Source organism: Rhinichthys klamathensis, unplaced genomic scaffold, assembly GCF_029890125.1.
Source record: "Rhinichthys klamathensis goyatoka isolate OS25496 unplaced genomic scaffold, OSU_Roscu_1.1 h1tg000139l_1, whole genome shotgun sequence".
Taxonomy (NCBI): Eukaryota; Metazoa; Chordata; class Actinopteri; order Cypriniformes; family Leuciscidae; genus Rhinichthys; species Rhinichthys klamathensis.
In genome coordinates, this window is record NW_026606674.1 from 412,653 (window position 1) to 437,341 (window position 24,689).

The 24,689-nt window shown below is 39.4% G+C and overlaps 2 protein-coding genes across 4 annotated transcripts; both read left to right on the forward strand.

The window, feature by feature from the left end:
* The first annotated feature begins 595 nt into the window (after positions 1 to 595).
* lemd3 (LEM domain containing 3) lies at positions 596 to 9,104 on the forward strand. Its single transcript, XM_056257475.1, has 13 exons — positions 596 to 1,880; positions 4,736 to 4,776; positions 4,904 to 4,973; positions 5,087 to 5,163; positions 5,339 to 5,418; positions 5,754 to 5,899; positions 5,990 to 6,091; positions 6,177 to 6,279; positions 6,392 to 6,570; positions 6,812 to 6,893; positions 7,039 to 7,144; positions 7,454 to 7,532; positions 7,617 to 9,104. Exons 1-13 carry the CDS (start codon positions 596 to 598, stop codon positions 7,778 to 7,780), a joined length of 2,514 nt encoding a protein of 837 aa, XP_056113450.1. The 3' UTR covers positions 7,781 to 9,104.
* A 1,120-nt stretch (positions 9,105 to 10,224) lies between these two features.
* msrb3 (methionine sulfoxide reductase B3) lies at positions 10,225 to 22,530 on the forward strand. Of its 3 annotated transcripts, none has more exons than XM_056257480.1 (7): positions 10,268 to 10,362; positions 12,910 to 13,067; positions 17,620 to 17,728; positions 18,754 to 18,831; positions 18,991 to 19,019; positions 22,116 to 22,213; positions 22,296 to 22,530. In XM_056257480.1, the coding sequence occupies exons 2-7, from the start codon at positions 12,950 to 12,952 to the stop codon at positions 22,467 to 22,469; spliced, it is 606 nt and encodes a 201-aa protein (XP_056113455.1). In that variant the 5' UTR covers positions 10,268 to 10,362; positions 12,910 to 12,949; the 3' UTR covers positions 22,470 to 22,530. The 3 variants fall into 3 exon arrangements, with proteins under 3 accessions (XP_056113456.1, XP_056113455.1, XP_056113457.1); XM_056257482.1 differs by lacking the exon at positions 12,910 to 13,067 and adding an exon at positions 13,814 to 13,959; XM_056257481.1 differs by lacking the exon at positions 12,910 to 13,067 and having other exon boundaries at positions 10,225 to 10,362.
* Positions 22,531 to 24,689: the final 2,159 nt, after the last annotated feature.

The window sequence follows — 24,689 nt, forward strand, 5'->3', positions numbered from 1 at the left end:
ATTATTTATTTAAACAGATTGTTATAATTGCTACTTGGTAAGCTTGGACTTAATTTTCTTAATTGTTAGTCAATTTATTTTTATTTAAATTAATAATAATAATAATTGTTATTATTATAATTATAAATAATTGAAAAGCAAATCAAATCAAAGTTTATATACTATCGGAACTCCATTATGAGTGGAAACTGCTTTGTTAGAAAAAAAAACGGTTTCTGCCTCCTTATTTCTGAAACATATAATTATGTAATTTTGCTATTCTTACTGTGTGAAATGTGGCAGTCCATTGAAGATAAGACTGCAAAATATTTGTTTTTGTAGGCCTAAATATGGTAATATTTTCAAAATAGGCCTATATTTTGTAAAATATTTATAAACTTTAATTTGATTTGTGTCTGCTTTGTGTATTCCACCTGATAACCGCCGGTTTTCCACCCTTTATTCTTGATTGTCATTCATAGTGTTGTATAATGTGCATTTAATAATAAAAAACAAAAAAGTGTCCTTGATTTCTTTCCTTTCAAGTTGGCCGTCTGTCCGCTTACTTCCACGTCACTTCCGCCGTGTCTCGCTGTGTGCGTTTTTTCGTGCAAAGATGGCGTCTGCACAGTTAACGGATGAGGAGCTTGTGTCTGAATTAAAACGGCTCGGCTTCACCCCTGGCCCGGTGACGGAGAGCACGCGGCCCGTGTACTTGAAGAAACTGAAAAAGCTGCGGGAGGAGCAGCCACAGCCTCGGGGCTCCCGGAGCGGGAAAGGGCGCAGTAGCACCGGGAGTATCAACAACAACGGCAGCAGCGCTAGTAATAGCAACGCCGCTGCGCGAGCTTCGGGATTCAGCGCCAGGCCACCGGGCAGTGACGTCACGCGCCTGAGCGCCAGCCGGAGCGAAAAGCGCAGAGCCGGAAAGTTCGTGCTGGGCTTCAGCTCGGACGAGTCGGACGCGGAGGTGCCGCAGAAGAAAGGAGGCCCGAATCACAGCGGCAGCAGGAGAGACCGAGGATCCGCGCAGCAGACACCCACCATCAGGCCTGCGGGAACACCCGCCGCCGCCTCCCTCGGGTTATCCGTGGACAGGAAAGGCATTTCTGGGTCTTCGTGGTGGGCAGACCGGGGTAAATTCAGCGGTTTGGAGGAAACGGATAGAGACAGTAGGGCTTTGAACGGGAATAAGGCTTTTTACGAGTCTAACAACAGCAGTAATCTAGCCAGGGATTATTCCGATTCCGACGAGGAGGAGGAAGAGGAGGGTGAGCGAGACCGTCCCCACGAACGTCGTCTGACTTTCAGACATAGTCCACCCGCCTCCTCTCCCCCGTACCGGAGCGTCTGGAGTTCGGACACGACGCATGATACTCCCGACTTCAACCTAGATATGGTCGGGGAACGAAGGGACGACGATGGCAAGAAATCGAGGGAGTTCAGCGGAAGCTACGTGAGCCGCAGCTACCCGAAACTCTCCGGGACTGACGCGGATGACAACCGCAGCGGCATCCCGTCCGGTTCTTTCAATAAGAACCACCTCGACAACGGAGACGGCGAATCCGCCTGCAGCAGTGGCAGCAACAGCCGGTTCAGTATCGGGCTCAGACCGCGCTTTCCCTCCTACACCGCGACATACCGAGCGAACCACTCGAACCACACCGGGTCCAACCACTCCTACAGCCATGCCTCAGCAACCAAGCCCAAGCAGCACACCACGGTCCCGGAGGACGAGCTCCTGCAGCAGTTTAAACGGGAGGAGGTGTCCGCCACCGGCGGCTTTAGCGCTCACTACCTGTCCATGTTCCTCCTGACTGCCGCCTGCCTGTTCTTCGTGCTGCTGGGCCTCATGTACCTGCGGATGAGAGGCTCCAGCACCTCCGTGGGGGATGTAGTCAGTGAGTATGAAGTGCTGAAGGTGGCATGTCTTTTAAAACCTAGTCAACTATTTACTTGTACACAAAACATGAAACTACCATGGCAAATTGGTATCCGATGCTACTGAACGATTACCACTTAAAAACCATTCTATGAATGTATATTAGCCTACTTCCACCCAGTTCCCAAGAATACCATGATGGATACCATGGAATGTAAAAAACATGCTTGGCAATACAATGGTGCAATGAATGTATTGGACTGTAATACCAATGCTATTTGTATGGTACTCACTATTAAGAATGCTAAGGAATTGCCATGGTGTGATGAAGAATATAGATGTATTTTAGTTTCAGTAGTCTGTGAGCCATCATATTCATTAATATTAATGGTAGTTGCACTAGTGTTCTTTCTCTTATAAGATTCTGTGTGGTTTAGCATCTGTTATATATGGTAAAAATGTCATATTAACATCTGTATTGATTCACTTAAGCAAAATTATTTTAAGATATTACACATTTAACACTTTAGAATGTTCCTCAACTTTTTTTTCTGTTTCGGCAACTCCAACGTTGTCAATTCGTTGAGTCAAACGTGCCCAATTCACACATGAGTTATCACCCCAGACTATTTGCACCTCCTCAGACAGGAAATGCACTTCCCACTGGTGCTTTATCGGACCGAGAGAGGTATTTGCATTAGAAATATGTGTGTGATGAGACATGTTATGTCAGAAATGACTGATCCAGGCCCTGGTGGATTTCAGGCTGCTGATCACACCTTCACCTTAAATGCTGCAACACGATGTTTGTGAGACAAACTTTTAATCAAATTACTCCCAACGTCTCAGCGCTCCATATCTCTCAACATATTTGTGATTGTGTGGTGCCTTTGTGTTTTTCCAGTTCTCGCCTACATTCTCTTACTAAAATTGAGGTTGTGATAAATTTCGATAGTAAATATGAATGATTACATATCAATTAATTAACAGTTTCTAATTATGACCTGCACTAAACAATTTATTTGGTTAAATAGAGCTTTTTTGTAGATTAAAACGATCTTTGATCTTCAAATTGATGTACATCATCCATTCATTCATTAGGCAGAATTTAAATTAATAAAAAAAAAAAAAAAGGTAGTTAAAACTATTATAAATAATTAAAATAGTAAGTTAAAATATTTCTGTTGTACTTAATAATTTTAAGTATTTTTTTTATTTATTTTTTTAATCATTATCCAGCAATTACAAATGACTAGATGCGTGATGCGAAGTTGGGGGATAATCACTTTTGAAAAGTGTGGGAACCCTCTGAATGTCTGTTATTTGAGAATAATCATGGCTAGTCTGGTAGTCCCCACGTTTTGACATGTTGTCATCATTCATAATCATAATGTGATAGCCAGCGTTAATCTTTGGATACATTTTCCCCGATGAGAGAAAGTCTGTTCTTGGATGTGCATTCAAAGCCGCTCAGTTTAAATAGCTTGAGTACCATCAGAGTAAAGTGCTCTGGAGGCAGAGACGACTCTTGAGAGGAAGGCGACTGATGAATTACTATGTATATTTGTGGCATGGCCGGCCTCTCAGGGAGAGGAGCTTTGACTGGAGAGCGTGCTGCAGACATCTAGGTCACAGACAAGCTAAAGCGGCCTAATTGTCTGTCTCTCAGAGGACTCTGGGAGTTTGCGGCCAGCTTGAGTAACTGACTTCTCTGGCCGGCTAAATGCTCATTCTCACTTTGTGTGATTGTGTATCAGTTTTTTTTACTTGCTCAGGCAGACTGTTGTTCGCAGCTTATGTGATTTAGATTTTTTTGAACAACACTATCAAACTACTATTACTAACTAGGCTATTTCTGTAGTGTTCATTACATTTGCACAGTTTAAAATGTTCTGTATGTATAAAATATCTCCTACAGCATTCAGTGCGCTTAGCTTAATCTTCCAGTATACGACTTTATCATATTATCCACGACTTTCAACATCCTGACTATCAGACTGATATAAAATGTTTTAACACACTTAAACTGAATTTTTTTTATTTTTTTTTTTACTTTTGTTACTGCCTTGATAACTGTATGCAACGTGAACTAAAACTGCATTTGACAACAGTGTAGCATAGTATTGTTTGAAACATGTATCGTTGCATAGTATGTTTTTTCACATGCTATTTAGTATGCTGGTATCCAATTCTGAATATTTAAAGTTTAAAAAAAATGACTGGAAGGACAAGTATGGGATATTTTGATTGATCTGTAATGTTTTATAAAAGAGATAATATCCTTTATTGTATTACTGATTCTGCCATTATATAAATGAGCCACTTAAGGCCATGTATTTCAGTGGTTTTACCATGGTTAAGGCAATGTAAGCCACTCACAGCTGTAGCTCAACCACAGAACCAGCAAAATGGGTCCTTAAACATCTCATTGCCTGAAATCTAGGTCAAACTTGGGCAAGAATCTTAAAAGCTGTTGTTTTGTCGGTGTATGTCTTCATATTAGAGGTTGGTATATTAAATGGTTTGCGACTTCAGACGGCTCACGTTTGATACCAGACGGATGTTGTCTATGATTGAGAGACATGCAGGGAAGGGCAGTTGCTGTGCTAAATCTGGGCCCAGGCCAGAGGAGGACAGAAACGCAATGTTCAGACAATGACTCAAGTGTGAGACGACAAGAGGCTCTCGCTCGTAGTCACACCTTCTAGTGCGAGACGATGAGCAGCCCTCCTCTATGGTCACTCCCTCTGACTGTCCTCGGCACGATTGGGAAACGTCATCCAGTCATAATACTATAATATAACTGGACTGTGACAGATTTTTGCTAATGCTGAGTAATGGCGTCTGTCATCTTACTTTACTTTTCTTTTTCAGTCCTGCAGCACCCGTTTGGACCCGAGTTTGATAAGCAGTATGTAAGTATCTTTCTTCTCACCTGTGTTAAACTTTTCGTCAAGTAATTTCCCTTTTTTATTCACCAATAAGATGGTTGTACAGTCCTAAAAAATGTACTTTCTACATGTACTTGGTTTGATTCAACAGGATGTCAAAGACCGAGACCTCATCATTAACCTTCTCCTGTCTCTACATGAGCACCTGGCCAATGTTGCAGGTGAGCATACAGTTACAGCTCATTTTTTAACATCTAAACATTGTATGGATTGGAATTGGTATGTATATATATATGAACGCATTAAAATGTGAAGCATTTTGATTGCCTTTCAGGAGAGCATGATTGTGGAGACTTTAAAAATCCTTTAAACAGAAGCGTCTCTTTTAGTGACGCCTCCACGTACCTCAAGGTTTGTTTTGCTCTTTGAAGGGTTTGATGCTATATTTTATAATCATTTAAGTCAAATAAAGTGGTTTATGTAATTGGCACAGACCTTTTGTCATAATTAATTGTATAATTTGGGAAATTGTTGCTCTGCCAATGTTAAAATGCACAATATAATCATGGTCTCTTTCTCTTTCAAGCTCCAAAATGAAGCATATGAAAACTTGATTGAAACGTCTTTAGAATGGATCATGAAAACCAAAGATGTTGTCGGAATAAGGTAACTGATATCCTTCCATGTGTTTCTGTCTCTCTGTCGGTAGGCCTTCCTGTCTATCAGCCTGTCTGTCTGTCTATCGGCCTCTCGTATGTTAAAAAGGTGTAACATTCTTACCTTTAGTATCTCTCGGTGTAGTATTTTTCTTTTGGTCAGCCTATTTTCCGGTTGGCCTGTCTGTATATCAGCCTCTGTCTGTCTGTCTGTCTCTCTATCTATCTATCGGCCTCTCTGTCTATCCGTTAACAAGGTGTAGGTTTCATATCTTTAGTATCTCTCGCTGTGTTTGTGTGCACCATTTTCCTGTGTTCACTGGGTGTGTGCCGTTTTCTGGGCAGGTTGATTGGTGCCGACCCTGCTCAACCCATAGAGTACGTATCGGAAATCTCGCGGCTGGAGTCCATCCACCCCCGCATGTCATTCTCCTGCCGCTTCAGACGCGCCTTCTTCACTGTGATCCACAGAGTTCTCCTCATCCTCGCAGGTGTGCATCCCCTGTTTGTAGAATTTGTCGTTCTTCTTTTGGTAAAAGCATCATTTTCACAAATGTTCTCCTTTTACACTTTCTTTTTAGGCATTGGTATTGTTTTGGGTTTGGTGTATTACATGAAATACAGATGGCGCAGAGAAGAGGAGGAAACGAGACAAATGTATGACATGGTGGAGAGGATCATCGGTAAGACTGTCTCATCACTATAAGCTTAATTTTAACTAGAAGACACACAATGCATCTTACATGCATGTGCTTTGTGTTTTTACAGATGTAATGAGAAGCCACAATGAGGCCTCTCAGGAGAATAAGGACTTGCAGGCATACTTGCCCATCCCTCACGTCCGTGACTCACTTGTCCAGCCTCAAGACAGGTATTCCATTGTTGCTGAACGAATTTGGTTTTCATTTGGGTTGCGTTCTTGCCTGAAACGCCCTCTTTTCACGACAACAGTCCTGAATAGTATGTTTGTGTTGTTCTGTCAGAAAGAAGATGAAGAAAGTGTGGGACAGAGCTGTTGCGTTCCTCTCAGCTAACGAGTCTCGCATCCGGACAGAAAAGCAGAGGATTGGAGGGGCGGACTTCATGGTGTGGCGGTGGATTCAGCCCTCAATGTCACCTGATAAGATGTCCAGCATGCCCTCCAAAGTGTGGCAAGGCCAAGGTAACTCTTACATTGTGTGCAATCAACCATCAACATTTTAAGTCCAACCATTGTGCCATATTAGTTTTTCATATTCATACATGGCCATAAGTATGTGCATACCTCCTTCTGATTGACTTGTTTGTAGGACAAACTTGATTTTTTTATGTTAATTGTTCAACACGCATTCATGTGTAGTGTCCACATTCTTTTGGATGTATAGAGTATGTACATGGACTTCATGGCTTGTTTTGTTCTTTAGCATTTCCGTTGGACCGAAGAAATTCACCACCAAACAGCTTAACGCCATGCTTGAAGATTCGCAACATGTTTGATCCTGTAATGTAAGTTTCCCAAGGAATTTAACACACAACCTCACATTGGATTTGTTGTTCAAGCAGATATAAGATTATATAGGCTTGGCTGTTATTATAGTGGGTTTTTTTTAGAAAAATAATCTCACTACTCTCGTATTTCCCTCTTGAACAGGGAAGTGGGGGAAAACTGGCACCTCGCCATTCAAGAAGCCATTTTGGAGAAATGCAGTGATAACGATGGAATCGTTCACATAGCTGTTGACAAAAACTCAAGAGAGGTGAGTATCCTGAGCCTATGTTGGTCTTTACAAAATGTACAGCCTGAATTTATAAGCTTTTGTCCAAAAGCTAATGAGTTGCCTGCTGCCTACTAAGGGAACTTTGGAAGAGAACACAAATATTGGGTAAAATAATTTATAATCCATGTTATTATTGTTAACTAATTCGAAAAATTAAAATGAACACTCACAATTGATTCTAATAGAGCATGTTGCTGCCTTATAATTTCACTGTGTTTTGGAACGGAGTAATATTCCTAGAACCATTTAACTAATGGCTTGATTTTTCTATATGATCTTCCTGTCTAGGGCTGCGTTTATGTGAAGTGCCTTTCAGCAGAGCATTCTGGGAAAGCCTTCAAAGCGCTTCATGGCTCCTGGTTTGATGGTAAATAAATGTCGTATTTATTCTAGACTAATCCGAGCCACTTCAGTTTTCAGTGCGTTTCAACCTGTCATCCATTTGCTACAGGTAAGCTGGTGACGGTCAAGTACCTACGTCTGGATCGCTACCACCAGCGTTTCCCACAAGCCCTGGGCAGCAACACGCCCCTCAAGCCCTCCAGCTCCAGCATGAACAGCATGTCTCGCCTGAACCAGCGATCCAGCACGTCCAGCTCACTGGGTTTCTCTTGAGGGACGTGCTAACGGCCACCACCATCCTCTCTGCTCTCTCTATCGCTATATACGAGGCTCATTCCTCCTGCGTCCTCCTTACCAGAGAGAACCGCGTTCAGGAGCTTTTACTGTTGGGCGACCTGGGACGCCCAATCAGTTTTGTCAGCCATATGCAAGCAATGGTGTTTAAACCTGTGAGCTGCTGTGTTTTTTTTTTGGTGTTTTTTCCCCTGTCCTTCGGTATCAAGGAAAGCAAGGGAGATGTACACACTGGCGTGAAACCGGTGCAGAGAGAGTTGCTCGGTCCGGTGAGAACTTTTAGGAGAGGTGGACGACACAATCCTCTGTCCTTCCCATATCTGGTGCAAGTGGACACAAATTTCTGTTTCTCTTATGTATTTTCTTTGTTTTTGATATACCGTCTTTATGGATTCAATGACAAAAATGGCTTCCAACTTTAAATCTTACAACAAGAATGAAAGTTTTCCGGCCTCTGCTTATTTTTTATGTAACTAACTCCCCTCCTTTATTCCAAGGAGCTGTGTTGGGCTATACATAGCTGCATGTGCTGGTTAAAGTATGCCTATATTTAAGCTTTGAATTGTATCATATATTGTGGATGTTTATTTCCCTGAGGATGTTTTAGCTGATGTATTCCCTTTATTATTTTTGACTTTTTTTTGTGTAGTTTTTAGTCCAAGAACGGCATGCACACACTCTAGAAAGGGGTGCTGTAAATATCTCATTGAATGGTGGTGGTTGAAATCATCTGTATGAAATTGAAATCGTTATAAGCTCTCGTTTGTTTCTTGCCAACAGAATAACTACACTGCTGCTTTCAGAGACGTGGCATGTGGAGGGTCTACATGGCTTTGCGAGAGAAATGAACAATTGTTCCCCTTTGATGCCATGTTTCTGAACACTAGTCTTAATTGTCACAGCCTGATTATATTCAAGTATATAATTATTTACTGTTGTTTTTGTTTATATTTTAAAAGTTATGCTTTTCCCATTATTAATTGGTGCAGATGGATTCTACCCCCTCACATGTCACTTGGCAAATTTGAAATGCCACCCTGTTGCTGTTTTAATCTGACCCTTCTAAATTTCCAAAAGAGACCTTTTTGATGGAAGTTGTTTTCTGACTTTCGTGAACACACTTGTGCTACAGACGCAGCCTAAACCGGTGATCTGATTCTAATTTGTATCGGGACACATTCATAAACAGAGCATGTCATGCTGCGGTCATGTCTATTTTGGATCACAGAACGATTTATCAGCTTTTGTTTAGATGCAGTTCGGGTTGATATGAGGTAAATAAAATGTACTTGTTTATTACTAATGTTCAGTTCCTTGTTGAATTTCATTACATATTCTGCGTGAGGACACTTTAACTTGTGCTTTCTCAGAATGACTCATCTACATTTATATAGAGTCCTGGTAATGACTTTTTTTTTAGATACAGGCAATCTTTTAATGATTGAAAACATTTCTTTAAAATTGCCCACTCCAGGTACATGGGTGAATATATTAGTATTACGAATCAGTCTTAGACAATACATTGTTTATAATCTCAGAGATCATTCATAAAGTCAATGGATATTATTTTGTGAGTGACAGACTGTGTTTTGAAAATTATTAATATATGTTAGTCAATATTTATATATAAAATCTTGTTCTTAACTCATATCTCATCTCTTTCAGATGCAAAAATGGACATTTCACTTCCTATTTTGCAACACCGTCAATTTTAATTAATTTACCAGTCTTAGAAAAAGTGGAGGCTGTTCAAAATCCACCCAGCTGTCAACGTGATATTCACTTTAAATTGTTTTAAGTTTTTGCATCATTCCCAGTTTCTAACCCATCGACAAGGATCCTTGAACTGAAAAAGCTTAAGTACACATGTAATGTAGACAACAGTACCTAGTACAAAAAAGTGAAAATAACCATAGCCTAAATATATTCTTTAACATTCAATGGAATAACGTTTTTTTGTATGACCAAGCGACCAAGATATTTTTGACCATGTTCACTACATGGAAATGAACAATAGCATGATTAATAAATTACACTAAACTAATAGGTTTACACTTTCCACACTGATTAAATTATTTGACGCTACATCTTAATATACACTTTTGATAAACTAATACATAAAGTTATCCACTGATCTAGAGTGAGCTTTTCGCATTTCCCTAATACTTAATATTTGCAGTTGGCTGATCTCAGACCTGATGGAAGAAGTAGGATGTGGATTGAGTGATCTGATGGTATGCATCGCAGAATACTTGCATTACAACATGATAATTATGCGAATAATCAAATTAACAGTAACCCGTTTTGGCACTGCCTATTGACGTAATTAAGTTGCTAAGCTCACAAACTGATTCGGGCTGAGTAACTATGCGCGCAAATTACGCATTGCTCATATTTGGAGCTCGTCTGCCCAGCGAGAGGAATTTCCCAGAATGCACTTGTCATTACCTAAGAAGTACACGGTCGTGTCGCTGTTTGACAAATGCGCTTCTCTCACAGCGGCCCCCCTTCACTCTCTAGTCTGCTGTCCTACTCGGTTTTAACGTTGTTTCTGCTGTCTGGTACGTGTAACTACTTACTATATATGTATATTCTGTATTATGCACTTTTAAGTGACTTCAATGCAGGCAACAGGGTTTCTATGACTACGCGTTGAACATGTAACACAACACCGTTATACTTTACTGTCATTTTATCAAATTGACGCAGTTGAAATAGAACGAACGAATAGGCTATATGCGATATATCTGCTTATTAGTTTGTATGCCTATATTAATATGGCAAAAATTTACGTAAATAGACACAGGGAATTTGGTCTTCTGTGAGAGGCATATCAGTTACACTTTGTATACAATGTATACTATGTATCCTCCCACACGTGATGTCAGTGTAGCGAGGCATTATTATGTAACATTTAATGTAAACCACACCCTTTCAAAAAAAGTACAGTGGCACTACTATGATACAATGTAAACACTAGGGTATTACCATGACACTCCAATTTCAAGTAGACTATGGTAGTTTTTTGTTAGTCCATTCAAAGACATTAATATTTGATGTCATGTTTATTTAATTGTCATCTAAAGTACTGGCACCTATCTAATGAACTTCCCAAAGCCTGTCAGGATGATTAGTCATCCGATGGACGTTTAATGTAATAATATATATGGAATTGAATGTTTGGGTTTGTGAGTCATGAAATTGCCAGGTGCTTATAGTTTCCCTCTGCATTGAGTTAGCAAATGTCCTATTCAATATGCTAAATATCATTCACTGTGTCGGTAACAAAACAAGCTTATTACCTCAGTCAATTTGGCTGTTGCCAAACAAAACGCACAGATCATTTGCCAAAAGTTCCCCATGCTTGAGATATTCATACATTCCTAATGCAGTTTCATTTGCCAGCATTCACTTTAGACTAATCATTTCGCAATGGCCCTTCAACCATCAAAACCAGTTTTGTTAAATAGCAGCCATTCATTATACAAATCTGATCTGCTTTAAAAACATTTCCGATCTCATCCGTAGCACTACTACTACTATATATAGTTATGACTCTACCCCAAGTATCAAGTATGCTGTATTTATAAACCGCATTGATACTCAGAGCACTTGATATTTCTGGCTTCAAATGCACTTTATTTTGCCTACTAATTGTATAGTTAAATTGATAAGGGCAGTTGATAGTGATCAGAAGCAATTCTAGTTCCAGTTCGGCTTTACACAAATTAATTAAATTAGATATGGCTTTACTTAAGTGTATTTACAAACTGTAGTGGTTCATTAAACAGTACAGGTTTACATACAATATTAAAATAAATTAATTAATAAAATACACAAGCACTGGATCAGTTGTTAAAATGTTTACAGAACTTTCTGGAATGCAAAGGATGTAAACATCAAGCTGTAGACAATCACAGACCTATGGTGTGATTCTGCAGAGCTGCAATCGAGTTCTATTTGTAGTCCTCTCTGCAAGTGAGTGCTGGCTATTTTTAAAATGTGGCCTTGCTTGTGTCTGTATCTGTGCATGTGTTAAAACCACTCCTTCCAGACAGCCCAGCCCGGGGTGAAGAGTTACTGAGAGTACCAACAAGTGTCTGAATGCTATTGCATTTAAAGAATAATCATGTTTGCCTTATTTATTTTGATCAGTGTCCTCTTTAACACAAATTGCTGCATAAGAAAAAAAATGTAATTAGAAATTTAATACCAGGCCCTTAAAAGTATTTGAGTGTCTACAGAGCAGCAATTTAGTAAAAAAAAAAAAATATATATATATATATATATATATCAAACCAAGTTGCATTTATGTTTAAGGCAGATAGCACGTTTATGCACTTTTCAAGTAAAAGTCTCACTATTTTTTTTTTTGTAAAAATATGGGTAACACTTTACAATAAGGTTCATTTATTAAACATTAGTTAATGTATTAACTAACATGAACTAACCATCAGCAATACATTTGTTACTTTTTTTGTTAATCTTTGTTAACGTTAGTTAATACAAATCCAGCTGTTCATTGTTTGTTCATGTTAGTTCACAGTGCATTAACTAACAAGATTTTAATAAAGTATTAGTAAATGTTGAAATTAACATTAACAAAGATTAACAAATGCTGAAGAAGTATTGTTCATTCTTAGTTAATGTTAACTAATGTAGTTAACTAATGAACCTTATTGTAAAGTGTTACCAAAATATGTATAGTAGAGAAAAATTGGTTAGTTCTAAGAAAAGTTTGTTTGGTGTTATATTTTTCCAAATATGTTTTGCTCCACTATAAGAATATTTTCTAAATGGAAAAATCAATCAATCATAATATAATTATAATTTGTCATTTATACTCTTCTCTTCCCTATTTGTTGCAGTTAATACAAAGATTTTCCTCACACACCTGCACAACCACTAGATGGACCTCATTCCTCATAAACCGCAGCTTCACCCTCTCGCTCAGCAGCGCTCTGTGGCTTTGCCTGTTATTGCTGCTGTAGTTCAGCTGTAATTTCACACAATCTTTGGCCTCTAACAGTTTTAGTTACATTCTCCATAGGTCTTTTACAAGAAGTTTGGAGAAGGTCTTAAAAACCTTCTCGCTCTCTTCCTCAAAGCTCTATCCACAGCGTGCGCTCGAGTTTTCCGTAGGCCAGGATGGCTGCCCGTCTTCTCCGATGCATGGCCCCGCTCGCATCCATGGCCCTGCTCCAATGCAGGCGCTCCCGTATATCCGCAGGGCCGCTCCTAACACTGACTCCGCCCACTGCGCTAGGTACTGTAACCATAGGTTCTATAATGTGCGATGTGTCTATTAGGCAAGTTTAATTAGGCTAACTGAGAAACAGACTAGATTGTTTTGCCGTGCATTGTTTTACGGCGAAAGCCTGTGTAGTTGAAAGTATATTAGTGAAGTTGCAGATGTGTATTAGTGTAAATTAAATTGTGAGGTTTAGTTTTCTCTTTATGGCTCTTAGACACACAACTGACGTGCTACAGCCATAGAAACCGCCGATAAGCTTAAGCCGCCCATAGCAACCGCCGGGTCTTAGCAGCTTTTATATCAGTTTCCTATGCAAAATGGTTCTGCATATATATATAAATGGCAACAAGAAACTGTTTCAAAGTCATTTTACAAGCCACTGTGAGGTATAATATTAAAAAGCCTTTATTGAAAATCAAAATCAAAAAGTCCCTATTATAATTGAAGCTTTTCAATATTATACCATGTTTAACTCTCATATATCTAAGTCAATATGTCACAAGGCTACAAGGTTTCCATTGTGAATATTATCTTCTTTAACTTCTTTATCGTTCCTGTTCACCTCTCTCTCTTTACACAGTGACGTTAATCAGTCTTTCCCTGCATGAGAAGTGTCAGCCGTCCCATTATTGGCCGCTCTAATTGTCCATCTCTGTAACTGACATCTGTGTTGACCTATGTTATGTTTTTTTCTCCTTCCTCTCCTTCTTCTCCCTCCTTGCCTATGTTTGTCTTTTATGATTTTTTTTTTTTTTTAGCCTGAGTGGTAGGAGGGTGTTTTAGCAGGCCGCTGTTTCTGTTCTCCCAGCAGCATCGGCAGCAGCAGCCATGTCCGGGTTCAATCTACTGCATCTGGTCAGCCAAGGCCAACCTGTAAAACTCAAGGCCTGCGGGCTCCCCTCAGGTCACCTGGATGCTGTGTGTGTGTGTGTGTGCAGTGTGCTTTGCTTCCTTGATGCTTTCATGTGTCTGCACACGCGTGTGAGAGCGTTCGGCAAGGGGTGCGTGTTTGGTTGATGATAAGGTCACATGTGGAGAAACCAACTTCTGGATTTATCTAAAGGCAGCGTGACGGTGAGCTTTATCTGTGGCTAATGTTTCCTTCACATTGACAGTCTCTGCGTAAATGCATGGAAGTGTATAGATAGTTCTTTTTCTGTTTTCATTTCAAAATAGTAAGCTGCCAGATATCAGATTCCCCCTGATGCTTGAGTTGGTTTTTCTACATTTGATGACCCCCTTGCCCTGAAATGTCACCTTTTGCTTTGCTCTTTTTCTCTGTTTAGATCTTCAGTTGCTCATGGAATACTGCCTAACTCACTGTTTTACCTTCTTTTAAGCCTGCATGCTTCAACATTTAACTTAATTTCTACTAATGATTGAATTTGTATTTGTATTTTCCATTTTAGGAATCTAGATGAAACAGAAACAGGGTGTCTTCTGAGGACATTAGTTGTATCTAATTGCATTTTGTAAAATAACCATTGTTGCAGGTTAAAACGTCATAGTTTTATTTTGATTATTGGATGTTTCTGTCAAAATAAGAAAATGTAACTGGATTTGCATTACCTGATGGAAATAACAGTGCTTGCAAGGTAGCAAAAAATTAATGTTCACATTTTAGACAGGTTTAGTTTTTTTTTTAGTCTTTGGTTGAGTATATAGGCTAAATGAAATGCAGCTTATTTTCTGAATGAGAAGTAACACACGGTTATATGATTGAATAGTTCTAAGGAAGAACAGTTGCGATTCATTATGCAAATATTATGAAGTCATCACTGTCAGGTACATTTTGAATGATGAATATTCTCTCAGTGTCAGTTAACCCTCTGGTGCTCTTTGGTCATTTTTGATCGAAAAATGATACGTTTTGGTTTTTTAGAATTTCATTACTTCATCAAAATGGTACAAAACTTGGTAAAGCTTTTGGCACTTGCTATATGAACAAAAAATGGAAATAAATGGGAAACAAATTTCATCTAGTGGAAACGTTTGGTACTGCGCCCAAACAAAATCTTGCAGAAAGCAAATTTTTCGAGATACCCTCAAATTTGGAACACAACTTGTTTCGATTTCTGGCTTTGATTTTCTAGCAGCTTTGGAGTAAAACATGCTTTGGAAAATATAGTTCATATAAACATTTAAAATTGTATTTCTGTGCATTTTTCATAATAAACTGTTCACTTTTTATTTATTTTTTCACTTCATCAATAATCTGCCAAGTGTCTTCTTAAAAAAGAGACCAAACTTAAGTCTGTGCTACAAAACTTTTTAGGAAAGATTTAGGACAGTTTAAGTTAGAAATTTCATTTTCAGGTCTATGCTCAAAAAGTGACTACTGCATAAATATAATTTTGCACTATAAAATACAAAATGTTAAACAAAAAACATCAAACTAAAATATAATATATTCATTTCATTGAAAGAAAAACAATTTAGTCATTTTTGACCGCAATGCAAGGTGCACCAGAGGGTTAAAAAAAATAATTTTAAAATGTCTTAGCTTTAAAAAGTAGTACACATAATAAGGCTGGCATATACAAGATAAATTATATAATTGTATTGTATTTTTTGAGGTTAGAGTTTAATTACTTTGTTGGATTTTGATTTAAAATGAGCCTCTTCTCATGTCAATTAGAGTTCTTCGTTATCTGTATAGACACATTTCAGTGCTATTATGCAGAAACACTGGTAGCGTGAGTGCAACTCGTGCCTGCTGTTCCACTTATGCTACTGCTTTGCCTACATACTGCTAATGCGTGCAGTCTGAATCAGGCCTGAGTTAAGCATTTAAAACAACACAGAAAACTTACCAAAATGTTTGAGGAATCAATACAGCGCTGCCTTGCAAGCACTATCAAAAAGTTTGAAAGCGATGAGTTGAGAATAGCTACGAAAAAGCGCGAAGAATGTCTGGGGGAAGATGTGATGTGTTTGGTTTGAAGCAAAAGGCCTGTGCTAAAAACAAATCTTGCTCCCAATTAGGAAATAACTTTCACTTGAGGTTATAGCGGAGGGATGTTGGAACAACGTGCTGATTTGTAGCGTGACCTCTCGGTGCACCAAAACTAAATCATTTGCAGGGGGTGACACAGACCGAATTCCTGAATTTCTTTAAATGCCTCCTTAGAGGCTTTTCTAGACAAACCAAGAAATAAAACACTTTTTTCCCCTTTTCCCCCTCCCTCTCTCTCTCACAGTATAAATAGTGTTCTGAGTCCTCCGTACACAAAAAACTAGGAATTCTCTCTCTCTGTCTCACTAATAGGATCCAGAAGACCCCTCTCACAGAGTCGAGAGGAATACAGGAGAGTCCTGCAGGGAGGCGACCCCCTCCTTTTTGCGCTCTCCTCCCCTCTTCCCCATGTTTGTCAGAAGTAACTTTGTACTCGCTGGACAGAGCAGGGCCCATCAATGGAGTCCATTCACCAGGGGGACCTTTAAAGACCCCATTATTTCCTCCATTCACATGGTTTCAATCTTGTCGAGAGGAATTCTCCACATAGTCTAAATGAAGGGAGTCCCGCTCTCACCAGAACACAAGCCGTAAAACTGGCCGAACAATACAGGAGCAGGACAGACCCCACAGGAACGAAAAAAGTGAAAAAATCGTTATTAGCTGGAAAAAAGGTGGAAAGGAGGGAGAAAGCACTCTGTAATGGGAAATTGCAGTAGAATTGTATGTAATTTAAAACTGCTGCGTGTCCTGGTGAATAAATGGCGTGCAGATGGACATCTGGCCCCCTTTAAAAACATGGCTACAGCGCTTGTCTTCTTCTGAGGACTGTACGGTTGCCAGAATGGATATTTCGGGCTGCAAGATATCTGAATTTTTTTTTTCTCTCCATGCTGATGTTTTAAAGTTTATATTCAATGGAAGTTGTATCACTGGGGTGTCAAACTCAGTTTCTGGAGGTCCACTGTCCAGCAGAGTTTATCAAACACACCTGAACCAGCTAATCAAGGTCTTCAGGATTACTAGAAACTTCCAGGCAGGTGTTTTGGAGCTGGTTGGAGCTAAACTCTGCAGGACAGTGGCCCTCCAGGAGCGGAGTTTGACATGTGAGTTGGACTGGAGTTTGAAAGTCCATCTGGTGACATTTATTCACTCCTCAGGTTGACCTCTAGAGGTCAGCATTGTTGTTAAGCTCGAGATCGCTGCCTTCTGTTTGAACAGCCAGCATTAGCACTCATCTAGAATGTCATAACTCACTGCGTATGTTATGCAGGGAAAATCAAATTTGCCTTGGCGTAATACTTTGGCTGTAGCACTTCACTGACGGAGCGTTTGGATTGTGTTTCTGTCACTGACATTGTGATTTTTCCAGAGTCAAGTCAGGAATTAAAGTAGTCATCCTTTGTTATCGGCCAACCCAAATAACTTGTTGCAACCAAAGTGAACAGACATAAGTGCTGACTCCTGTTTGGAAGAAGTCACATAGGAACCTAGATTAGAGTGATAGTTGTTTTGTTTTTAATAATACAGATGGTTTAGCACTTTGACATTTCATTTTGGTGATTACGAACACTTATGTCTGTCTAACCACTCTTGTCTCTCCTGTAGGAACGTGCCGGAGTAAGAAGACATGGCCCAAAACGTTCCCCGAGGAGGAGCTGAGGAAGCGATTGACCCCCATGCAGTACCATGTTACTCAGGAGAAGGGCACAGAGAGGTGGGTGACCAACTCTAACTAAAAATCACCTTAAAATACACTTTCAGACTGAATTGCGGTCAATAATTTCACCCACTGATTCGCCCAATATATTGCTATATGTACCCGATTTTTTCTGTCCCTTCTTAAAGGTGTTCTTGTGCTCAATGATAGCAAAAGCCCTGCCCCGTACTTTAACGGGATTGGTTACTTGTTTGTGATGGTCGGAAACGGGGATGGTTTTTTGAGTCACTGTCTTTGGTACACTGACTTTTTAAGGAGAAAATACTCGGCAATTGTGCTGACCGGTGAATTTGGACATGGTTTGTCTCAAAGCATATAAAAAACACCACATAGACATATTAACAGCAACAATCTTGATTTTCACCATAGGGGGTCTTTAAATACTTGTAATATATTCTAAAAAGTGGAAAATATTCAAGAACAAGTGGGTGTGTCCAAACAGTTGCAAAAAGGAATATTGGATTTGTCTTTCCCTCGAATTTACCTTTTTTTCTACTTAAAGCACTTTGTTGTAGCTGATCATGGCAGTAAAACATCAATGGACTAAACGTTCTTTGTACAGATTTCTTTATGATTGGCTGATAAAAACGTATGGCACTTTCTCTTCTGAACAACCTAAGGCCATGAGATAGATGTTGAGTATAAGAAGGATGTAGCGCAGAAGAGAAAACACGGACACTTCCCCTCTTCCCCTTCATCCCTCAGTGGCAAAACACACGTGGGGAAAGTATTTATCGGCCCATTGGCAGTAGGAATGTGAAAAATCCCTGTGAAAGGAAAGCAAGGAAGGATCCTGAAAGATGCATTCTGAGGCCCGTTGCTCTGTTCATCCACAAATCCTCCTCAACTTATCTAGATTAGAAACGCTCAGTCAACATATTTACAGGTCTTTTACACAAAAAAACACGGAGCATGGGAAATCGAAATTAACTTTGAAACAAGCAGGTGTGAGCAATGTAATTTTCATTTATTGTAGATCATGTAAAGGTATGAAGTCACCGTTTGTGTTTTGTCATCCTTAGTGCTTTCACGGGAACATATGCCGATAATAAAGAGGAAGGAACCTACCACTGTGTCGTTTGCGGTGCTCCGCTTTTCACGTGAGTGTAATATATGACCCATGATCCATAATGACCCATCTTTAACATGCCCACCTTATATAATCCGTTTTGCCATTCGAAATCAAAAGGGTTTTTCGTGGCTATTTGCTAGGCAATATTTTTTTCTATTTTGTTATTGACGCTTTACTGTCCTTGCAGGTCTGATAAGAAGTTTGACTCCGGATCAGGTATGGTTCTTAAGGCTTATTGCTCCTAATTCTTCTCTTGTCCGTCTCACTAAGGGAGAGTTTGACTTTTATGGCTGATTGCAAGGACGAATTTGAATCCAGTCAGCTGCCTAATAGGCTGTAGCTGTGGGGCATGAAACCTCACATGCTCCTTTATATATGAGTTACAGCACCTACAGGAAACAACACCATGACTTAAAGATCTTACAAAATATCCAAAATATTTTAATGAATGCATCTGTTCCCTATGAGATTAATGATATTGACTGTAAACATTCAGCCACTGTCATCCATAATATTTTAGAATTTTATAGTTTTTAATCAAACATTTTCAATCCATCTTCCTTCACAATTAGAGAATAACTGTTGAATTAATTTAATTCTCCCAGGGAAATAGTATACAGAAGTTTTTATTTATTTATTTTTTATTAATGCTGTTAATGGATTACAAAAATGACAAATGATCACAATTAATTCATTAAATATTTGTTGAGAAAGGTCAAATGAAGATAATGATAAAGATGTGACATTGGCCGACGACAATTTTGACTAGACATGACAAAAGGTTGTTTTTGCATTGCTTCTCGCATCTTTCACCATGAACGTTGCATTTTCAACAGTTAAACTTTAAAAAATGCATCTGTTGTTCGTTTTGCCTGGCTAATAATAATAAAGTGTTTAATAATCACTTTCATTTTAATGCAGCTGTGCATAGTTGTTATGAATTTCATCATATGGTGGTTTCCTGGAAGTGCTTATGGCATATACTTTCTGTTATGAGTTTAAGATGTGTATTAAATGTTTTCTGTTTTAAGCTTTAAAAGACTCTCATCAGCTCTGACTAAATGAATGTTGAGTTGACGCTGAGTGTATACAGTACAATGCCATTATAATATATCTCAGCAACGGTTTGTTGATCCCTTACAGATCTGAGCTCCAAATCACATACTTCTGCAACATTACACATGCTATTTTAATTCGCTCTCCGAACAAAGCATACGTGTATGCACAAATTCTCTACAGAAAACAGGCCGAAATGAGAAACATCTGGGCCCCGCGTTGAAAAATCGGATTTTCTCTCGAGTTGAATCTTTTCTGTCTTCGACGTGGAGATGGGAGCCAAACGGCCTGCATTGCATGCTGGCAACGCTGCAGCCTAGACTCATATAGACTCAATTTCCTGTTTTGTTAGAGTGCCTCTACACTGCTCCATTCACTGGGCTGCTCGCCCTGGCGATAAAGCTCCATTAGATCAGCTCTGCGACGATCTGCCAGGATTCTCCTGGTCTGAGTCATAGGATTCCTATATTCCCTCTAGAGCTTCCTGTGTCTGAGTGGAATTTCGTGGCTTTGTAGTTGTGGCCAAGCATCTCCTCCCTAAGAGGGAGTAGAGAGAGAGGGGGGTCCGTATAGAGTGCGACTGAGGGGTGTTCGAGGGGTTGTGGAGGGAAAGTATAGAATGAGCGGGTGGACGTTCGACTGACTTCTGTTTCTCAACACCCGTAATATCACAGCAGTGGGCCTGACCCACAGATAGTGTTACCAAGATGTGCTTGGTAATAATTGGGGTTGCAAGCTAGAATAAAGGGTATGAATGAAGCCATGAATCAAGCCAAATCTCCCACAGTGGCCCTCGAACAATTCTTTCCATGTATTTACGGGTCCTTAAGTCTGAAATTAACTTCTTGAAGGTCTTATTTAGGTCTTTTTAAAATTGTATTATATTTTGACACTCATGATTTACTATTCAGTGCAGATTATTTGCATTGTACACTACTGTTCAAAAGTTTGGAGTCGTAAGATTATTATCAATGTTAAGAAATGTTGTGCTGCTGTGATGCAGTGTTTTTCAGGATTTTTGGATGAATAGAAAGTGCAAAAGAAATTTTGATCAATTTAATGTGTCCTTGCTTATTAAAAGTATTAATTTCTTTAAAAAAAAATCTTACTGACCCGAAACTTTTGATTGGTAGTGTAATTGAATTATTCTTTAAATATTGTGCATTTATGTCAGTATGGTTGGAGTGTTTAAACCTTTAAAAAAAAGTCAATATTTTAATTCTGGTGTTACAGAAATTGCACACTTCATCTCTGATGTTTTGACAAATAATTGGATATGGTATACTCCACAGTGCCAGTAGTCTTTTACTGCTCATTCATTTTGCTTTGCAGTGTTTAACTTAATGTGTTTCCCTCTACCAGTAATCAGGAGGTAGTACTTTAAAGATTGTATGGGTTTTTTGTCAAAAACCTAAACAAATATGCCAGCAGAGGCTGTGTAGTAGTAAGCTCCCAAGGTTCTTCTCCTCCAGACGTTCCACCTTCCCAGAGAGCCATGAGCAGGACCACCCATGAGCCAGAGCAGCCATTCTTTCCATGTACACCCCTGTTACTGGGTAGAAATTTTCCAGATAAAAGAAACAGGATTGTAAGAGAGCCGTAACTCTGCCGATAACGCTGACCATTTTCATTGAGGTTTGTTTCACTTCCTGATCTTCTAAAATGCCATCCAACCATGCAGTAGGCTAGATAGAAGATCCCTGGTTTTGTCAGAAACCAGACACCTAAGAATCGTGGTGGTGAATTTTGCATCGGCAAAGCCCAAACTTATTTTGCTGTCATTCAGTGAAAGTTTATTTCCTAACAAAAGGACAAAGCTTTTCCTAAATTTTCTGGTGTTCTTTTCAAAATAATCATAACAAACTTGCTACTGCTTTACACCTGAACAAAATTAATAGCCGTGTTTCCCCTGTCGGGTCAAAAGCGAACGTGCTGGTTCTTTTGTGCTCAACAGAAGAAATAAATTCATACAGGTTTGGAACAATTTTAGGGCGATTCATTGATGATAGATTTTTCACTTTTGTGTGAACTATGCCTTTAAGCTTACTGATTATAGTGTATTGTTGCAAAAGTATTGAAATACAGGGAAATGTGAGAATTTCACCCAGAATGAGCTTTAACATCAAGGCAGGCCAGGAAGAGGACAACACACTAAAGTTGCACATCACGAGATGGAAACACACACTAGAATGGAAGGTTTATAGGCTTGTGGATCCCATGAAGATTCACTTAAGCCTCAATGTTGTACTTTTGCAGGATGGCCGTCCTTTTTTGATTTGATCAATAAGGACACTATAAAATTAACGGACGACTTTTCCTACGGGATGCACCGAGTGGAGACAACCTGCAGTCAGGTACAAAACCAGATCAATGTTAAAAAAAATTACACCGCTATGAAAGCACATTGTTGATTATTTAAATTTTTTCTCTTTGTAGTGTGGTGCTCACCTGGGCCACCTCTTTGATGATGGACCTCGACCAACAAAGAAACGCTACTGCATAAACTCCGCCTCCCTCAATTTCCAGTCGAAAAACAGTGCCTCTAAGGAGGTGGAAGCATCTGGGGGAGCAGGTCAATCTCCATCTTCTAGTAAGAGTGGAGAACTTTAATAGGACTTGAAATAGATCAAACAGATGTCACGCTACTCCAAATTCACAACCGTACTATAAATTCCAAATCAAGTGCACCGTGCAACATCGGTCATTCAAGATCACAATATGCAACAATATCAGTGTCCAGATAACAGATTAGAATGGCCTTATGTTTGCACCTCAACTTCTTCACTTGAATTGAGTCATCTGAAGAGCTCACATCGCTTCCAAGAACATACAGGTACATTGGGTACAAAGGTCTGAGACCACATTTGAAACCTTGGATTTTTAGTTTTTTATTTATATTCATTCTCTTCCATTGAAGCTCAAGATCCTCTTTGGATCATTCTCAAATCATGCTGGAGAACATGACAATCAGGTTGTAAACAAACTTGTGGAGTTCATGCAGCTTGAATGCCGCTGCCATTAAAGCAAACGGAGGACAAAACCAAATAGGTTTTCTCATATTCAAACCAAATAGGTTTTCTCATATTCATGGTGATTTTTCAGTTCAGATTTTAACTTAAATTGTTATTCTGATAATATAATTTGTAATGGAAAAATGCATTTTCAATAGTGGTCTCTGACTTTTTGGACCCCGTTGTATATTCAATATCCAATGATTGGTAACAAATTATAAATGTATACTTTCTCAGAGTGCTGTGTTGTTTTTGAAGTGGCATGTGTTACAGGGAGGTCAAGAAGTTTGAGGAAAATGCTATGCAAGTGCTCCTGTGAGCAGTAAAATAAGCACTGAGTGGAGAACAAAGCATTCTTTGAAATAAAATGGAACAGTTGACAAATGTTTAGTCTGAACACAAATGTCGCCTGACTTTTAAGGGTGCTTTTTTTGGTCTCCCTGCTTGCAGTGCCTAATTTTGTCCTAAGTTGATTTTTTTTTTTTTTCTGTGATATTGATTCACTAATTCATATTGACCTGTGTGATTAAAGAGATATTAAGAATAATATGTTGTTGTGAATTTTGTTCACATATGTAAGGAACACATATTTTGAAGAACATGTTTCTCAGTCAAAGCAATCATTTGACTTCTGAAGATGTAAATATAGCACACTAGTTGTGTGTATGGTGGCTTGTTTTTGTCCTTGACAATCCCTGGTCACTATGTTTTGATTGTATGGAAAAGAGCTGCTCAGAAAAACGACTAAAGTGTTCCTGAGGATTACTCACGTGAGGGTGAGTAAATGTTAATGTAGGAATAAATATAGATCGTCAGTTTTGTTCTGACAAAAATAACATTTTGGCTATTTTACATTTGCATATAAAGTATAATTACTATTCTACCATCTTTTTGCTCATCTTATTCACAACTTTGTTGCAGCGCTCGCCACATTGGATGAAATCCAGACACCCTCTATGTCCTCTTTGGGTTGACTAGGCGGTGGTGTGCTTGGTGAGATGCTGGAAGTCCTCCAAGCCTGAAGAGGTGACGTCAACCTCGCCATCCTCTTTGGAGTGCTGTTGTTTAGAGAACAGAGTGGTTGGCCTTACTCTTAGAGTGTGGGAAAAATCGTCCAACGGGCCTGTCGCTGAGAGCGTTTATGTTACCGATGCAATAAAGAATATTTACAAGTCAGATGTGTTTAGACTGAGGGACGCTGGCAGGGGGGCTTTTGACAGAGGATGGAGGTTTTGGGGGGGCTGGGCAGCTGGAGTGTTTCAAACCTGCTTTCAACCCCATATCGTCTCCCACCCGGAAGTCAAACAATTTTGTCATTTATAGAGCAAAAATTAACAAGCGAGGCACTCTCGGTAGGTAGCATGACTACTCAAACTGTTACAAGCCTTTCTTTTGTAGCTGGAATTCCAAAACATCCCATTGAAATAAGTCACGTCTTGTCTCTGGCCCAGACATTAACGCTTCACTCACCGAATCTAGGTAAACCTCATCCGTTAGTCTGTTTTCACATTCAGACTGTCCGCCTCACTTCCTGCCACTGAAGTGTCACACTGAGCAAGTCATACTATATCTTGTCCCACTGGCCCCATTAGTCTGCTCTATGAAAGCAATAAACCAAACAAAAGATCCCCTGGCAGCAGCCGTACAACCCAAACACTCCATGATCCACAAAGTCATCAAACACATAAACACCTTCCTCGAATCCTGGAACAAACACTACACTCTCCATATAGACTGAACACACTGGTTTCTTTGGGTATGTATATGTGTAAGCATCCTTTCCTGCTTCGTGGCCTGCCATTAACTGTAGCTCTGTGCT

Bases quoted from the DNA above. Each gene is read 5' to 3' on its own strand.
- lemd3 (XM_056257475.1), top strand. From the start codon at position 596: ATGGCGTCTGCACAGTTAACGGATGAGGAGCTTGTGTCTGAATTAAAA. The intron at 6,092-6,176 runs GTAAGACTGTCT...GTGTTTTTACAG, and splicing joins CATGGTGGAGAGGATCATCG to ATGTAATGAGAAGCCACAAT. The intron at 7,533-7,616 runs GTAAATAAATGT...CATTTGCTACAG, and splicing joins TCATGGCTCCTGGTTTGATG to GTAAGCTGGTGACGGTCAAG.
- msrb3 (XM_056257480.1), top strand. From the start codon at position 12,950: ATGGCTGCCCGTCTTCTCCGATGCATGGCCCCGCTCGCATCCATGGCC. The intron at 18,832-18,990 runs GTGAGTGTAATA...CTGTCCTTGCAG, and splicing joins TGCGGTGCTCCGCTTTTCAC to GTCTGATAAGAAGTTTGACT. The intron at 19,020-22,115 runs GTATGGTTCTTA...GTACTTTTGCAG, and splicing joins GAAGTTTGACTCCGGATCAG to GATGGCCGTCCTTTTTTGAT.